At 42.7% G+C, this 15,733-nt stretch overlaps 1 protein-coding gene across 1 annotated transcript in view; it reads right to left on the reverse strand.

Annotated features, from left to right (window-relative positions):
• rnf123 (ring finger protein 123) overlaps positions 1-15,733 on the reverse strand; it is a 440,342-nt gene that overhangs the window by 173,184 nt on the left and 251,425 nt on the right. Inside the window, exon 33 of the mRNA XM_078543856.1 lies at positions 11,543-11,731. Within this exon, the coding sequence (XP_078399982.1) occupies positions 11,543-11,731 (189 nt within the window). The remainder of the gene's footprint in view (positions 1-11,542; positions 11,732-15,733) is intronic.

Here is a 15,733-nt window from a genome sequence, read left to right on the forward strand (position 1 = left end):
TGGATGCCTGTGTCCAGTGGGGTTCCACAGGGATCGGTGTTGGGTCCCATGCTGTTTGTGGTATATATAAACGATTTAGGCTTGAATGTAGAGGGGTTGATCAGTAAGTTCGTGGATGACATGAAAATTGGTGAGGCGGCAAATAGTGAGGAGGATAGCCTTAGGTTAAGGAGGGTATAGATGGGCTGGTCAGCTGGGCTGATCAGTGGCAAATGGAATTTAATCCGGATAAGTGTGAGGTGATGCACCTGGGCAGGACAAACAAGGCATGGGAATACACGATGAATGGTAGGACCCTGGAAAGTACCGAAGATCAGAAGGACCTTGGTGTGCATGTCCACCGGTCCCCTAAGGTAGTGGGACAGGTAGATAAGGTGGTTAAGAAGGCATATGGGATACTTGCCTTTATTAGCCGAGGCACAGAATATAAGAGCAGGGAGGTTATGCTGGATATGTATAAAACGCTGGTTAGGTCACAGCTAGAGTATTGCGTGCAGTTCTGGAATCCGCATTATAGGAAGGATGTGATTGCACTAGAGAGAGTGCAGAGGAGATTTACTAGGTTGCGGCCTGGGCTGGAAAGTTTTAGTTATGAGGAGAGATTGGATAGACTGGGGTTGTTTTCCCTGGAGCAAAGGAGGTTGAGGGGGGACATGATTGAGGTGTATAAAATTATGAGGGGCATAGATAGGGTAGACAGGAAGGAACTTTTCCCCTTGCTGGAGGGATCAATAACCAGGGGCATAGGTTTAAGGCAAGGGGCAGAAGGTTTAGAGGGGATGAGAGGAAGAATTTTCTCGCCCAGAGGGTGGTGGGAATCTGGAACTCACTGCCTGAAAGGGTGATAGAGGCAGATGCCCTCATAACATTTAAGAAGTATTTGGATTTGCACTTGCGATGCCATGGTATACAAGGTTATGGGCCTAGTGCTGGAAAATGGGATTAGAATAGTTAGGTACTTGTTTGACTGGCACAGACTCGATGGGCCGGAGGGCCTTTTTCTGTGCTGTAGACCTCTATGACTCTATGGTGAAATCAAATGTAAGCTTGTGGTCTCAAAACGTGGGTGGTTCTGGCAAGGCTGTATTTATTGCCCCTGAGGTGGTCATAGTGACATTTCCAGGTTATTGCCCCAGTGATGATGAGGAACTGAAATCTCCGTCCAGATTAGGACTTTGTGAACTGGAGTAACTGGGAGGTGAAGGTGTTCCCATGACATTGCTGCATCAGCTATATTGCCACAGGCGCAAACACATCCAAACATGCCCTCATACAGTAGGGCACAAGATTTTTTTTTTAACCACAATGCTTAAGGAATCCACCAGAGATGTGCCTACAGGCATCATCATTCGGTTCCATTCAGGGAAGCTCTCCAATCTCTATAGACTGTGTGCCTCCACAAAGTCACAGAGGCAGTAATCAGAGAGCTTCTATGTACAGATGACTGTACCCAAGCTGCTTATGCTAAGAAAGACATCCAAATTACGGCAAATAAATTCTCGAGTGCTGCCAAAAACTTTGGTCTCTAAATCAAGGTTTTCAAAATCGAGCGTTTTCAGCCAGCACCAGGCACATGCTATGAAGCCCCAGATAAAACTGTTCATGACACCAGTCTCAAAGTTATAGAAAAATTCTTATACCTTGGCAGTGTGCGCTCTAGAGATGCCACTACTGATGAAGGTATCAGTTGTGATAACCCTTGCACTTCGGGGAAAAGCCTGTGTTTTCTTTTTGTGAAATGTCCCTTTAATTTTAACATGAAACTGGGGAGTACCCTGAAAAGGGTGTAACTGGACTTCCTAGCAAGCATTTTATCTCCAAGAAATTCCCATGTGGCCTGAGGTTGCTATGGGAATGAAAGCTAAAAATCAAAGGATAATTAGAAAGCTAATTAGAGATTGAGTTACAGCTGCCTTTAAAACCTGTAATTCAGATGTGGTGAAAAGTAGGGAGAAGACTTTCTGAGACTAGAGCAGGGACTGGTTACTGTGCGTGTTATAGATTTGGAAAAGACAAAGAACTGAAGACAGGGAGAGCAGGGATTGTGGATTGGACAAGACCCCTCTCTACTGCTGTTTCAGCTTTGCCAGAGCCAACCAGGTCATTTAACGGGATTGGAGAAGGGAGTCTCTAGGGATTCTGTGTCACCAAGATTGGTGTGAACCTAGCTAAGGGAGTTCTGTAGGAGTATGCTGTTTAGGTGTTGACCATATCCAGGAACCTTAGATAGAATACAGCTTCCAATGAAAGCGAATCCAGCACAAATCCATTGACTGGTAAGTGAGATCCCACATCCAGAGACTAAATTGAAAAGACTGAGCTTACACGCGGTGTCACACTTGTGTGGGAAATAATTTGAGTGCTTGTAAATATGAGAGACATATCTTTGTTATATTGCCCATCTAAAATGAAATTTACCTTTTTATTTGAAATATTCTTTACCTGTTAATTTATGTTTACACTATGTTGATTTGAGTTGGTTTATTATAGTAGAAGTTTAAAAAGTGAAATCTTGTCCAGTGATTTTCTTTGGCATCATGGAGACTCCTTTCTTTTAAGAAGTTATCGGTCTCTACAGGGATCGTAATACATTGCACACATCCAGAAAGCAAATTCTGCCCACTGTCACAAGGATGTGCTGTTTAAAGGTATGATTACTGATTTTTCACTGGCTGGATTATAAACTGGAACTCTATACAGACAATTATGCTTTTTTCTCCCAAAAGAAACAGCATGGACAGGCCAAGTTGCTACAAAACACAATTTCGCATTCATCTTCACCCCTCCACAAAGTTAGAATGAAGGCGGACAATCAACCCCCCCGGGGAGCATGAACGACCCCATCTTGGGACTATTCACACCACACTGAGGCTTTGCAAATGTTCCTGAGATGAGACATCAAAACTCAATTACCTGTCCTGAAACAATAACATCAGCAGACATGAACTACTCAAACCCCTTTGGAATACACAGCCATTTCAGGTATTTCAAGGGAACCCATCAAGCAGGAGAGAGAGGAAGAAGTACAAAGGACAATGCGAGACTCAAACAGGCTGTTGGAGCCGTGTGCCTTCTCTCTCTGGAAGTACTGCGCCCGATTTTTAAAGTGAGTACCCTGAAAAGAAAACAACTGCGAACTGAGATCTTTTAAAAATGTGGAAATTTGCTCCAAATGACAGCATCCAGGAGAACAACTAAGAAATCTTGAATCAATGCATTGCAACCAATCAAGGGACAGCTAACCGTATAATTGATTTTTTTTCTTAACGGACTGTAAAATCCTCATAAGCTTATCCTCTCACTCTGCCATTTGTATTTGTGTGTGCATGGGCCGGGCGGATGTGTATGACCGTATGAATGGTGTAGCATTTTTCTTTTTTCAGCTCGGGGATAGTTTCAATAAACTTACCTCATTCTTTGTTTAACCTAAGAAAGCCTGTCTGAGTAATTCTCTACAACCTTGACATATAAATTGAGACACACAGAATTGGCAAAGCAGATCCTCTCTAAATCCTTAAAAAAAACACAAACAAACCCTGTTACAGTCAAAAGAGGAATGGGTGAACAGGGAAGTCATTTCACCCCTTCTCACCTGATCAGAACACTACAATTGACTCCATTATCTTTTCTGGAAGTCGCATGGCATGTTATAGGTGCCTATCAAAGCTCTTAGAATACGGCTTCCCACATGAGATTTTAGTTTTTTTTAAAAAATATACTTTATTCATAAAATATCTGAAAGAACATTGCAAAACATTTCCAAATGGCCATCACAAAAAGCGCAATCAGATTCAACCTTTACACACGGATTTTGGGTTTGCAAGCTCCGAGGCGGCAATGGCTGCACTGTAGTTCGGACTGCTTTCTGAGACCTGCCTTTAAATCGTATGTTTTGGTGGGCATGGCCTGAGACCCAATTACTGTTGCTGCAAAATGCATGTGAATCGGTAGGCGTTCATTTCTTCTTGGAGAAACCTTGCCCTTTCACCAACCCTCAAGGGTGATGGGTGTTGTAGCAGGAGTTGATGAGGACCATGGGGCATGCTCAACTCTTTCCTTCCTGCCCTCAACAATTCTTGTAACCCTCAAATTTTCACCCTGGGGTCACACCAGAAAAAAAGGTTTGGGAAGCATTGCTCTAGAACATTTCCACCAAAGACACCTGAGATTCCATCATTAGAATTTGATGACAAGACAAAATCACAAACAATGAGGTCCTTCTTCATGCTGCACTCAACAGCATGGAGACCACCCTCCAGAAAATTCAACTTTAGATGTGCAGATCATGTCTCCCACAAAGATGATTACAGAATGTCCAAACAGATCTTCTATAGGGAACTGTCTCAGGGAAAACAATATCAAGATAGTCGGTACAAACTATACAAGGGCACCACCCCAAAAAAAACCTTACAAACATCTGTATTGCAGATCTTGGGGAAACACTGCAGCTGACCGACCTATATGGAGGCAAGCACTGGAATTTGGTTCAGCATGCTTTGAGGACCATCTAAGCTCACCTCTAGATCCTTCAAAAGAGTCTCCATCATCAAGAAAGCTCAAGGCTAGAGGTTGAAGAAGTGCTTATCTGGTGGTAGACTTATTATTATTTAAGTATGCCCAAGCTGTGACTGACTTCATCATCTTCCATGGGTCTTCTCATGACTGAAGAGTACAATGTGAGATCGCATGGATGGATGATATTTTCGTTGTGTAGCTGTGCCACCTCTGGATTTCCTCTGGGCCTTTTACCTGCTCCTATTAGTCGCTGTGTCAATACAGCTGATACTGTCAACTTTCAAGATGTCAATAACAGTAATATTGAAGGTGAGGGAGAGATGACTGGGCTTTCTCCTGTTGGGATATGGGCATTTTCCTGGCACTTAAATGCCATTAGCGTTAGCCGTCACTTACCACCAAAATGTATACTGATGGGTTGCATCATTATCAGAAGTTATGAATGGGGCAGAATCAACAATATATATGGGGATGGAAGGCAATTGATAAAGCAACTGAAGATGACCACCTTACACTTATGGACATTGAAATTGCTGAAAAGAAAGACATTTTTTGTCAAAGCTTTCCGTCTTGCATTCATCAGGACAATCGACAAGAATGCCAAATGTAAAGGGAGCAACAATTTAAACTGTATGAGAAGAGAGCGCTGATTGGTTGGCAAGTGAATTCTGACTGTTAGAGGCGTTGCCATGGAGAATGCACCAGTTCATGGTGACCAACAGTTAACTGCCAAGCATTGTTTGAAATTTAAACTTGACTATATTGAAATTAATTTGGCAATTACATGTCAATTCTGCAAGTTTATTAATGTCTTGTATTTTGCTGCAGTATTCTGTCCCCTGAATTTGGTGTCATTCAGAAATTTTGACATTGTACTTCCAATTCTGGAGTCCAAATCATTTATGTCAACTTTGAAGTGGTCCCAGCACCAATCCCATGGAACATCGCTTTCTAACTTTTGATAATTTGAATAACATTTAACCCCTACTCTTTCTTCTGTAGCCAGTTTGATATCCATTCTGCTATCTGTCCCCTGACTCCACATTCTTTGAACTTAGTCATGAGCAATGTGCCCTTTAAATTTTTTTGGTTGTCTGTGGCCTGCTCGTTTGAATGCGCAGTATCTTCAAATTTTTTTAAATGGTATCTTAAAGGGATAACTTGCAAGTGGTGTGTATGATACATTCTGGGCTGCTATATGGCCACAAGCATGCATAGCTTACAGGAAATATTAATCATGAGTATATTACTAACGCCTTATCAAAGGTATTTTGAAGGTCATTTAGCATCATACTCAGTTTAATGCCACCTTGGCATAAAGGGCAGCGACTTTCACCTCTCTGACATTCAGCTCATACATCGGTGCCTGGATTAAGCTTGACCAAGCGAGCATCAGTGAGAAGGTCTTTAATGAGTCACAGATCTCAAATGTTAACTGTTTTTCTCTCCACAGATGCTGCCTGACCGAGTATTTCCAGAATTTTCTATTTTTATTTCAGCTTTCCAGCTTCTGCAGTATTTTTCTTTTTGTATTATAAATGAGTAGATGTTTGCTTACTGGCACTATTGATGACTCCTTCCATCAGTTTGCTGATAATTAGAAGGAGGTGGATAAACCACTGTGGAAAAGACATACCTGGGCAATTTTTCACATTATCAAGTAGATGCCACAGTCATAGCTGCACTGGAAGAGCTTAGCTAAGGGAGTAACTAGCTGTGGTGTGCAAGTCGTCAGCACAATAGTCACAATGTTTCCTTCTCAGTGTCCAGTGCACATAGCTGCTTCTTAATGCCACAGGGAGTGAACTGAATTACTTGGTTGGTGGCTTCTACGATGATGAATCCTATGGAAGTGGTTTGTGGATGCAAGTGCTCCTCCAGAGACTTGAGCACTTATTCTAGGCTAACACGCCAAGTGCAGTACCCGCAGAGGGCTACATTGTCAGAGGTTTCGTCCTGCAGAAAAGACATTAAACTGAGACTGTCTGCTCTCTATGGCAAATTTAAATTGTCCCATGGGACTATTTGAAGAAGAGCAGAATTCTCCCTGGTGTCTTTGCCAAAATCTATCCCTCAGCCAACATCACTAAAATGGAGCAAAAACAGAAAATGCTGGAAAAACTCATCAGGTCTGACAGCATCTGTGAAGAGAGAAACAGAGTTGACGTTTCGAGTCTGTATGGCCCTTCTTCAGAGCTAAAATGGAGTATGTGATCATTTGTTACATGGCTGTTTGTGGGACTTTGCTGTGTGTAAATTGGCTGTCGTATTTCTTATTTTACGACAGCAACTACACTGCAAAAGTACATTATTGGCTGTAAAACTCTTTGGTATGTCCTGAGGTTGTGAATGGCGCTGTATAAATAAAAGTTGTTTCTTTTTTGTATAAAATTATTATAAATCCACAAATAATAACCCCGAGGGGATAGTTGATAAGGCCATACAAACCAGGTTCAATCCACATAAAAGTGCTAAGTTAGCTGACCTAAGCCCAGGTAGCAATGCAAGTACTATTTACTAGCCCTGAACTAAGCAAATATTTGTTGGTAAGCACTGTTCAGTGACTCAAGCTGGGAAATGAGTTTCTGTGGGAATTGTCAGGGACAAGATCAAGCTCACTGTGTTCATGCACAGGGTTGAACTGCTGCCAATGCTTTCTGCCGAGGTTCTAACTGAAGAACAGCCAGTTGACCAAAGTACTGAACTTCTGATTGGCCATGCGCAGTTGCACCCCAGCAAGAATCAACACCTTCTAATGCGGAGGACAAACAGAAAATTGGCAATTTAAAACACCACTCTGGCTGCAGCAAGATAGTGTGTAAGTGTCAGGTTGCCCGAGAATAAAACTGAATTTCTGGATTTTGTGATCCTGCTCACATATGCTTTCCTGACTGGATTGCAATGGTTTTCTCAGCAGGATTGTTTCCTCTCTTGCTGTCTTACTCATGAGTTCAATCTGCCTTCTGCAGTAGGGCAGGTCATGTGTTGCAGAGCAACAGCGTGTCCCAAAGAGCCCGCAGTTCCACATAACAAGGTTAACTCCTCATGCCCACAGGGCAACTAGGATCTTGCCAATGTTGCCCTATATGCCAAATATATTTTTTAAAAATTCAATAGGAGAATTATATATTTTGTATTTTTAAATGTGCATCTGCAGATGGCATGATTCAGCAACATCACACATTATAAGTCACATCAGCAGTGAACTTGAACACTCCACACAAATTCAATAATTGAAACAAAGGGTGCAGAGGCAAAGGGACAAGACAATAAAATATAATGAACTGCAGAGAGTGGGGAGTAATTAATCCAGAATTCAATTAACATCTGTAGACTAGATCATAAACAAGTATGACGTTTCATTGGTTTATGGGAGTCATTCAAATCCTGTGATTAAATCACCGTTTTGTATCAGTACTCTATATCATCTGAAATTATTTTCATCTGTACACTGATATACCAATAAAATGGAATCAAATGGCTGACAGATTTCAGTGCAAGGACACTGACTGAAGACTCTTACGTTGTCTGGCATTTCAGTCAGTGCAATGGTGACTGTGAAATGTTCATGTTCAAGGTATGTCCTCTCAAACTGTGAAGGGTATAGTGACCCAATGTTGAGAGTTCAAATCCCACCATAAACCAAAAATTGTAAAACTAAATTCAAAAAATAAATAAGAGCCTGCTGGTCTTCTGTAAAAACCCAGCTGGTTCACTGATTTACTTTGGTGAAGAGAGCCTGTAGTCCCTGACAACAGAAGACGAGAGAGGTTGTGGTGAGGTGGGGATGCCATCAGTGTACATGTGAAAACTAACACTACTTTCGAATGATGTAACCAAGGGGCAGCATGGAGATGAGAAATAAGAGGGGACCAAGGATAGATCTTTGGGGAACACCAGAGGTAACAGTGCATGAGCAGGAAGAGAAGGCATAGCAGGTGATTCTATGGCTACTATTAGATAGATAAGAATGGAACCATTTGAAAGCAGTCCCACTCAGCTGGACGACAGTGGAAAGGTGTTGGAGGAGGATGGTGTGGTCAACCGTGTCAAAGGACAAGGAAGAAAAGTTTACCTTTGTCACAGTCACGTGAGATGTCATTTGTGACTTTGTAAGAACTGTTTCAGTACTGTGAGAGGGTGGAAACCTGATTGGAGGGATTCAAACATGGAATTCCGGCAAAGACGGGAGCAGATATGGGAGTCGACAACACGTTCAAGGACATTGCCAAGGAAAGGGAGGTTGGAAATGGAAATGGTAGTTTACATGGATGGTGAGGTTAGGGTTGGCTTTTTTTGAGAGGGGAGCTGATGACAGATTTAAAAGAGAGAAGGACAACATTTGAAGAGAGAGAACTGTTAACAATATCGGTTAACATGGAATCAGAAGGGGAAACTTGGTGGTCAGCAGTTTAGAGGGAATAGGATTGAGGGAACAGGAGGTGGGCCTTATGAAAAAGTTAATCCCAGAGAGGACATGAGGGGAGATAGAGAAATTAGGGAAAGATGCAAGTTCAGGGCCAGGATAGGGGGAGCTTTAGAGAAAGTTTGGTCAGGTGGGCTCAGAATAGGGAGGAATGTGGCAAAGGCAGCTGACTGGTTTGTTTCGATCCATGAGCTCCTCTCACTTATTGTTGGAGGCAAGGATGGAGAGGGAGAGGGGGTTAAAGAGATGGTTTGCAGTAGAGAAAATGAGGATGATCCTGAAATGGTAAGCAGTTTAAGCAGAGGAGAGCAGGATCCAATACTGTTTCAAGTGGTTCAACCTGGTCTGGCAGTGAATGACTAAACCAGTTATCTGTCATATGCTTTCAAGTCTAGCCCATTAGTTCATTATATTTTCGAACAAAGATGGAGGTGTGGGTGCATTTGAGCAAATCAGTAGCTGCAAAAACAAAAGGGCCAGAGAACAGACAGTTGGAATTTTGAAAGTACAATTGTAAGTGAATTGGTAGGTACAGGTCTGTTGCTGGGATTCATGGGTGTCATCTGAAGTGATAAATTAAGAACATCTTACAAAAGCTTACTGCAGCAAAATTAAAGCATCGTGTCGATGTGTGATTTCAACTGTGGTACACCAGGATCAATACACTAAGTAAACCCAGTGGTAACACTTATTTTTACTGATTAGCTATTAAGATTAAAGAGAATAAAAGAGATGAGGTCAATCTCTGATTAGATAATAGGATTTCAAAGCCTGAAGATTGCAAGTGGAAGGAAAACCTTTGGGAGCTATAGAGCTCCACAATTCTCAGATCCTGGGGAAGTCTGAGAATAGGAGCTACAATACTCTGTCTCAGTATGAAGCTCCCAATTCTAATACTGTTACATTTCGCCCTCATTTCCTAAACACTACAAGTGTGTCTGAAATTAAATAGCTAATGAATTGCAAAGCTCATCACGTTTGCTTAAACACTATTCTACTATCGTAGTCTCACCGGTGGGAACAAATCCTCCAGAGTCTGTCTAAACATCGCAACATGCCACACAGCCTGAAACATCAGTGTGTCCCCTTTGGGATAAATTGGTCTGATACAGCACATCACAATCCCTTGGGCTACTGTATCACAGCAAAAACCACAATGGCAAACCAGTTGTTCTTTATCAAGCAGTTTTCTCTTATTAATTAATGGGATGTGGGTTTCACTGGATAGGCCAGCATTTATTGCCCATCCCTAGTTGCCCTTGAGAAGGTGGTAGTGAGCTGCCTTCTTGGACCACTGCAGTCCATGTGGTGTAGATACACCCACAGTTTTGTTAGGGAGTTCCAGGATTTTGACCCAGTGACAGTGAAGGAACAGCGATATATTTCCACGTCAGGATCGTGAGTGGCTTGGGGGGGGAACTTCCAGGTGGTGGTGTTCCCATCTATCTGCTGCCCTTGTCCTCCTGGATGATAGTGGTCGTAGGTTTGGAAGGTGCTGTCTAAGGAGCCTTGGTGAATTCCTGCAGTGCATCTTGTAAATGGTACACACTGCTGCTACTATGCGTCAGTGCTGGAGGGAATGTATGTTTGTGGATATAGTGCCAACCAAGCGGGCTGCTTTGTCCTGGGTGTTGTCAAGCTTCTTGAGTGTCGTGGGAGCTGCACTCATCCAGGCAAGTGGGGAGTATTTCATCACACTCCCGACTTGTGCCTAGTAGATGGTGGACAGGCTTTGGGGAGTCAGGAGGTGAGTTATGTACTGCAGGATTCCTAGCCTTTGACATGATCTTGTCGCTACAGTATTTATATGGTTAGTCCAGTTCAGTTTCCTGGGGTGGGGGGGGGGGGGGAGGCCTTCAATTTAACAACTCATCCAAAAGATGGAACTTTCTACAGTGCAGCAGTCCCTCAGTACTGCACTGAAGTGTCAGCCTAGATTAGTGGGGTTTAAACCCATGACCTGACTCAGAGGTGAATGTGCTACTACTAAACCAAGGCTGACACCTATATCAAAGAACCTGAGCAATAGGATTAAATACTTTTGAGTGTTTAGTCCCTTCTCAAGGCAATTAGGAATGGACAATAAATGCTGACCTAACCAGCAACACCCACATCCTGTGAAAGAATAAAAAAGAATTAACTCCTGTGTCTCACTTTCATAGCCGTGCCCCCCAAGACCCATCTGAATCTTGCAGAAATCATGGACTGACTGGTGTGAGCAGGAAATGAAAACTCCAGCGAAAGGAGGCTGCCAGCAGCGCCCCAAGAGATCAAACCCCAGCAGTCAGCTAAGTGGTGGTGAGAAATAATCAACAGACAGAATTGACTGTCGCTTATAAAGGTACAACACTTAGTCTATTTACAATCATACTCCAGGTTAAACAGTGCTATGTCAATTCCAGGAAAGTCTCTTTAATAGAATTCAGAATATAGCTTGTGAAATTAGAAAGCTTCAGCCAGAAGCTCATCATGCAGCAATTGTTGTGTTTTAAGTGACAATTAAATACTCGAATGCAAACAAGCACAAGCATTCTCAAAGGAAAAAAGCAATTTGATTTGCAACGGTGAATGTGCCTTTAGGGCATGAAGTTTGTGGTTTACCTGTGCAAGGCGTCTCAGTAGCAGTTCTGCAGATGGTCTGGACCAGTTAAGGAAGATCTCAGGGACAAGAGTGATGGTCATCTCCAATACCCTCAGCAAGCTCACAGAAAGGTCAAAGCAAGTGGCGCAAACTTTCAGCTGGCGACTGTCGACAAAGTTCCGCTCTGGTCGTTCGGCTGCCTGTTGGATCTACAAGGGCAAAAAGGGGGAAGTGTGAACTAACAAAGAGAACCCCACTTCAATACTGAAACGAGGATCTGACTGCTCATTCTGCTGAATCTACTAGGGCAAGGAGAAAACTGACATCTCCACAAGGATCAAAATGAGGCCGCTGCCTTGGATCTCTTCTATTTCACCTGCCTTTTTCTTCTTTTCTCTTTACCCCTCCTGGACCTGTCATTATGCCTCCTTTCACTTCTCCCTTCCAGAGTACTCTGCTGACCCAAATGTCAACCCCAAGCTTTCAACACTCCTGGATTTGTTTTCACTCTTCTGCTGTCGAAAACTGACTTCCTTGAATAATCCTACAGCTTCCCTCTGCCCTTTGTGTCTTCTGAAGGGCCCAAGAAGACACTGGTCACAACCTCCATATGAGCAGTATCCTCAACTTCCTCTTCCCATTCTCCTTAGTCACGTGACGGTGGGGATGAACCTCGTCAACCTCTGTCCCACTCAGCCCTTCCCATTGGCACATACAAACATACAAATTAGGATAAGTAGACCATTCAGCCCCTCAAGCCTGCTCTGCCATTTGATAAAATCATGGCTGATCTGATTGTGGCTTCAACTCTACTTTCCTGTCTACCCTCTATGCTCTTTGCATCCACCCTACCAAATCCCCTCAGGATCTTACATGCTTCAATAAGATCACCACTCAATCTTTTAAACCCCAATGGACACAGACCCAACCTGTCCAACTTTTCCCCATAAGATAACCTCTTCATCCCAGGAATCAGTCGAGTGAATCTTCTCTGTACTGCTTCTAATGCAATTATATCCTTTCTTAAGGAAGGAGACCAAAACTGTACACAGTACTCCAGATGTGGTCTCAACCAATGCCCTGTAGAACTACAGCAAAACATCCTTACTTCTATATTCCATTCTCCTTGTAATAAACATCAACATTCCATTTGCCTTCCGAATCATTTGCTGTACCTGCATACCAATTTTTTGTGATGGGCTGAAGCAGAGGTAGGTGAGGTTATGGAGGTGCAAGTAGATTTTTTGTTATTAGAAAGGATATGATGTCAGTTGCACATATCAGGGTCAAGTAGGACAGCAAGGATGTGACCAGTTTGGTTCAGCTTGGGACAAGAGGAGGATGGATGAATTCAACGAAAAGGAATAAAGTTTGTGACGGCAGCCAAAGGTTATGTTTTCAATCTTTCTAATGCTTATCTGGCAGAAGTTGAGGCCAATTCAGGGCTTCATGCTGGACAAGTGGTCAGACAGCACTTAGGATAGTGGAGGGGTTGACAGACGTGGTGCAGAAGTAGAAATAGGTGTTGTGGTATCCTGTAAATAACAGAGGAAGGTGCAAAGATGCAACACTGGTGAACAGGAATTGATGCCATTCCATAGGGCACTATCCAATTGAGAACATTTTCACCCTCTCTAATCCGGTATCGCACAGCCTTCAAGGAAGACAGGCCGTTGGTTCTTAGCCCAATAAAGGCAGCAGTGGCTCAAGGAGCTGGCAAGAGCCCTGAAATATTTGAGTAACAATAGAATGTTGTCAGGGGAAGGATTAGGGCAGGGCACGACACAGCTCAATTGTAGACACTGAACTCCATATACAGAGGAAGATTCGGCCTGCAATCATTATTTGCACTTCCTCCCTCATTTCTTCAACCTTCACAAACAAAGTACACTGTTGCTGGAAACTGTTGTTGAGATGTTCACATCAAAACTGGTGCTGGAAAAAGTTCAAACTTGCAAGCGGTTCCTGTTATGTGGTGGAACTGTTATGACCAAAGACTAATCACTGAACCGCACAACTTGATACAATTCACTGTTGGCTGTCAACCTAACTGCAGCACTATAACCAGGTTGGCCTGTGATCTTACAAGAGAAACATTTAAGTTGAGGAGGTTGTAAGGCTCTTGCTAGGAACAAATTAAAGTTGCTCCCTAGAGCCAACCTGAGCAATAAAAGGATGGATTTTCAGGCCACCTTCGTAAACTGGGAGACATTGGGATATTTGTTTTCCATTCTATTTAATGGTTAAAGTAATGTTTGGAAACATGGATGGTCAGAACATTTGCAGGAATGAAAAAAAAATCAATGGCACATCACACATCTGTAAATTGAATTGATGCTTATGTCACCAATGGACTATATACTCTTGATCTGTATTATAACTGCTCAGTTCACAGGTAATCATTTGGTAACGTAATTACTAAATTTCTAATGTAAAGGCCAAATACTGCGAATGCTGGAAATCTGAAAAAACAAAAAATGCTGGAAAAACTCAGGAGGTCTGGCAGCATCTGTGGAGAGCGAGACAAAGTTAACGTTTCGAGTCTGTATGACTCTTTTCAGACCTAAAGGGAGGTAGAGATGTGATGAAATATATACCGATTAAGGGGGGTGGAACCGGTCAAGCTGGATCGAAGGCCAGCGATAGGTGGAACCTGCCCCCTCACCCCACCCCCACTATGGCCATCTGTCACTTTCCAGAGTGCTTACCCTGGTCCGGCCACTATCACATTTTGTTTGCTTAATGTCACAATTAGCACCTCATTTAGCCAGTACCACCACCATTAACAACTCTTTGACCTTTTGTTTATGACATCTTTTGCCATCTCTCCTTTGCCTCCACCTATCGGTGGCCTTCTATCCAACTTCACCGGTTCCACCCCCCTTAATCAGTATATATTTCACCACATCTCTACCTCTCTTTAGATCTGAAGAAGAGTCATACGGACTCGAAACATTATCTCTGTCTCTCCACAGATGCTGTCAGGCCTGCTGAGTTTTTCCAGCATTTTTTGTTTTCGTTACTAATTTCTAATGCCCAGTGCACCAAGCCAAGTCTGTTGAAAACCATGACATGCCAAAGGCTGCTCTGCCTGATCCCATCATTCATCTGGATCAGGAACCATCCTATATGAAATCTAGAGGGGCTGTCAACAATATGATGTGTATGAATACCCGAATGCGTGCATCAATCTGTCTGCACTCCTGAACTAATTGTTCCATCAAATTCAGTCTGCACCAGAGCCATATTGATGGTGGGCCAAGTTGAATCCCATCTGTTTCTTTATACACTGGACAACCACTGTGCCTGTGCTCCATGTTTTCACTAAGCACTTACATACTCAGCCCTTGACTCAGAGCAGTCAAAATTGCTCCGAGCTTAAATGTGTTTAGAGACAGATGTTGTCAGGACACCTGTGAGGAAGGCATTGTTGTTTTGCAAAGGGTTAATGAGCTGACACTAATGCTAATCAACCATTAGAAACACAGAAGCTGAATCATGGAAAAAAAACTAAAAGAAAAACGTTCAATCGACTGGAGTGCACTTTTTAAAAAAAAATCATTCCTGACACTGAAAGACAGTGCTCTGGTGAGATACATCACTGCGCACTGACTCTAACATCACTCACATCTACAGTTATCAGAACAAGTTAGATCACACACAGACCTACAGGGCTATAATCAAACAAATCATGTGACAAGGGCCAATGTTTGGATTTATGTCCGACTGCCTCAAGACTTAAACTGGAGTCCTAAACTCCAACTATTTGGCATACTGTGCTTCCCCCAGGGCCCAACATGAAGACAGCTTGACTCCCTGTGAGTGTTTACTATCAGGGGATTCAATATCTTTTCACTTCCTTCTCTGCTACTTTTAAAGTTTGAGAGCTAATAACAATCAAAAAATATTTCTACACATTTTCTGTTATTTGTGAGGACTTTCAAAAGCTACTGCCAAAATCCAGAGGAGTGGGTATAGGGTTTTAATGAATGCAACATGGAGAGTTGGAAGGGCTGAGAACTGCATTATACAAAGCTCCTAGCAAAAACACCATTTCCTTGCCTGATTCCATCCTCTTCAGGTGGAACCTCCCATTATATGATTTTGGTATGACTTCTCTAACGCTGTCCTCACCAGTCTTCTATGACACACCATCTAATAAATCCTAGCTAGTCCAAAACTCCTCATCCTTCCTCATACAACATATTACT

Source organism: Cetorhinus maximus, chromosome 6 (assembly GCF_964194155.1).
Source record: "Cetorhinus maximus chromosome 6, sCetMax3.hap1.1, whole genome shotgun sequence".
NCBI classification, from domain to species: Eukaryota; Metazoa; Chordata; class Chondrichthyes; order Lamniformes; family Cetorhinidae; genus Cetorhinus; species Cetorhinus maximus.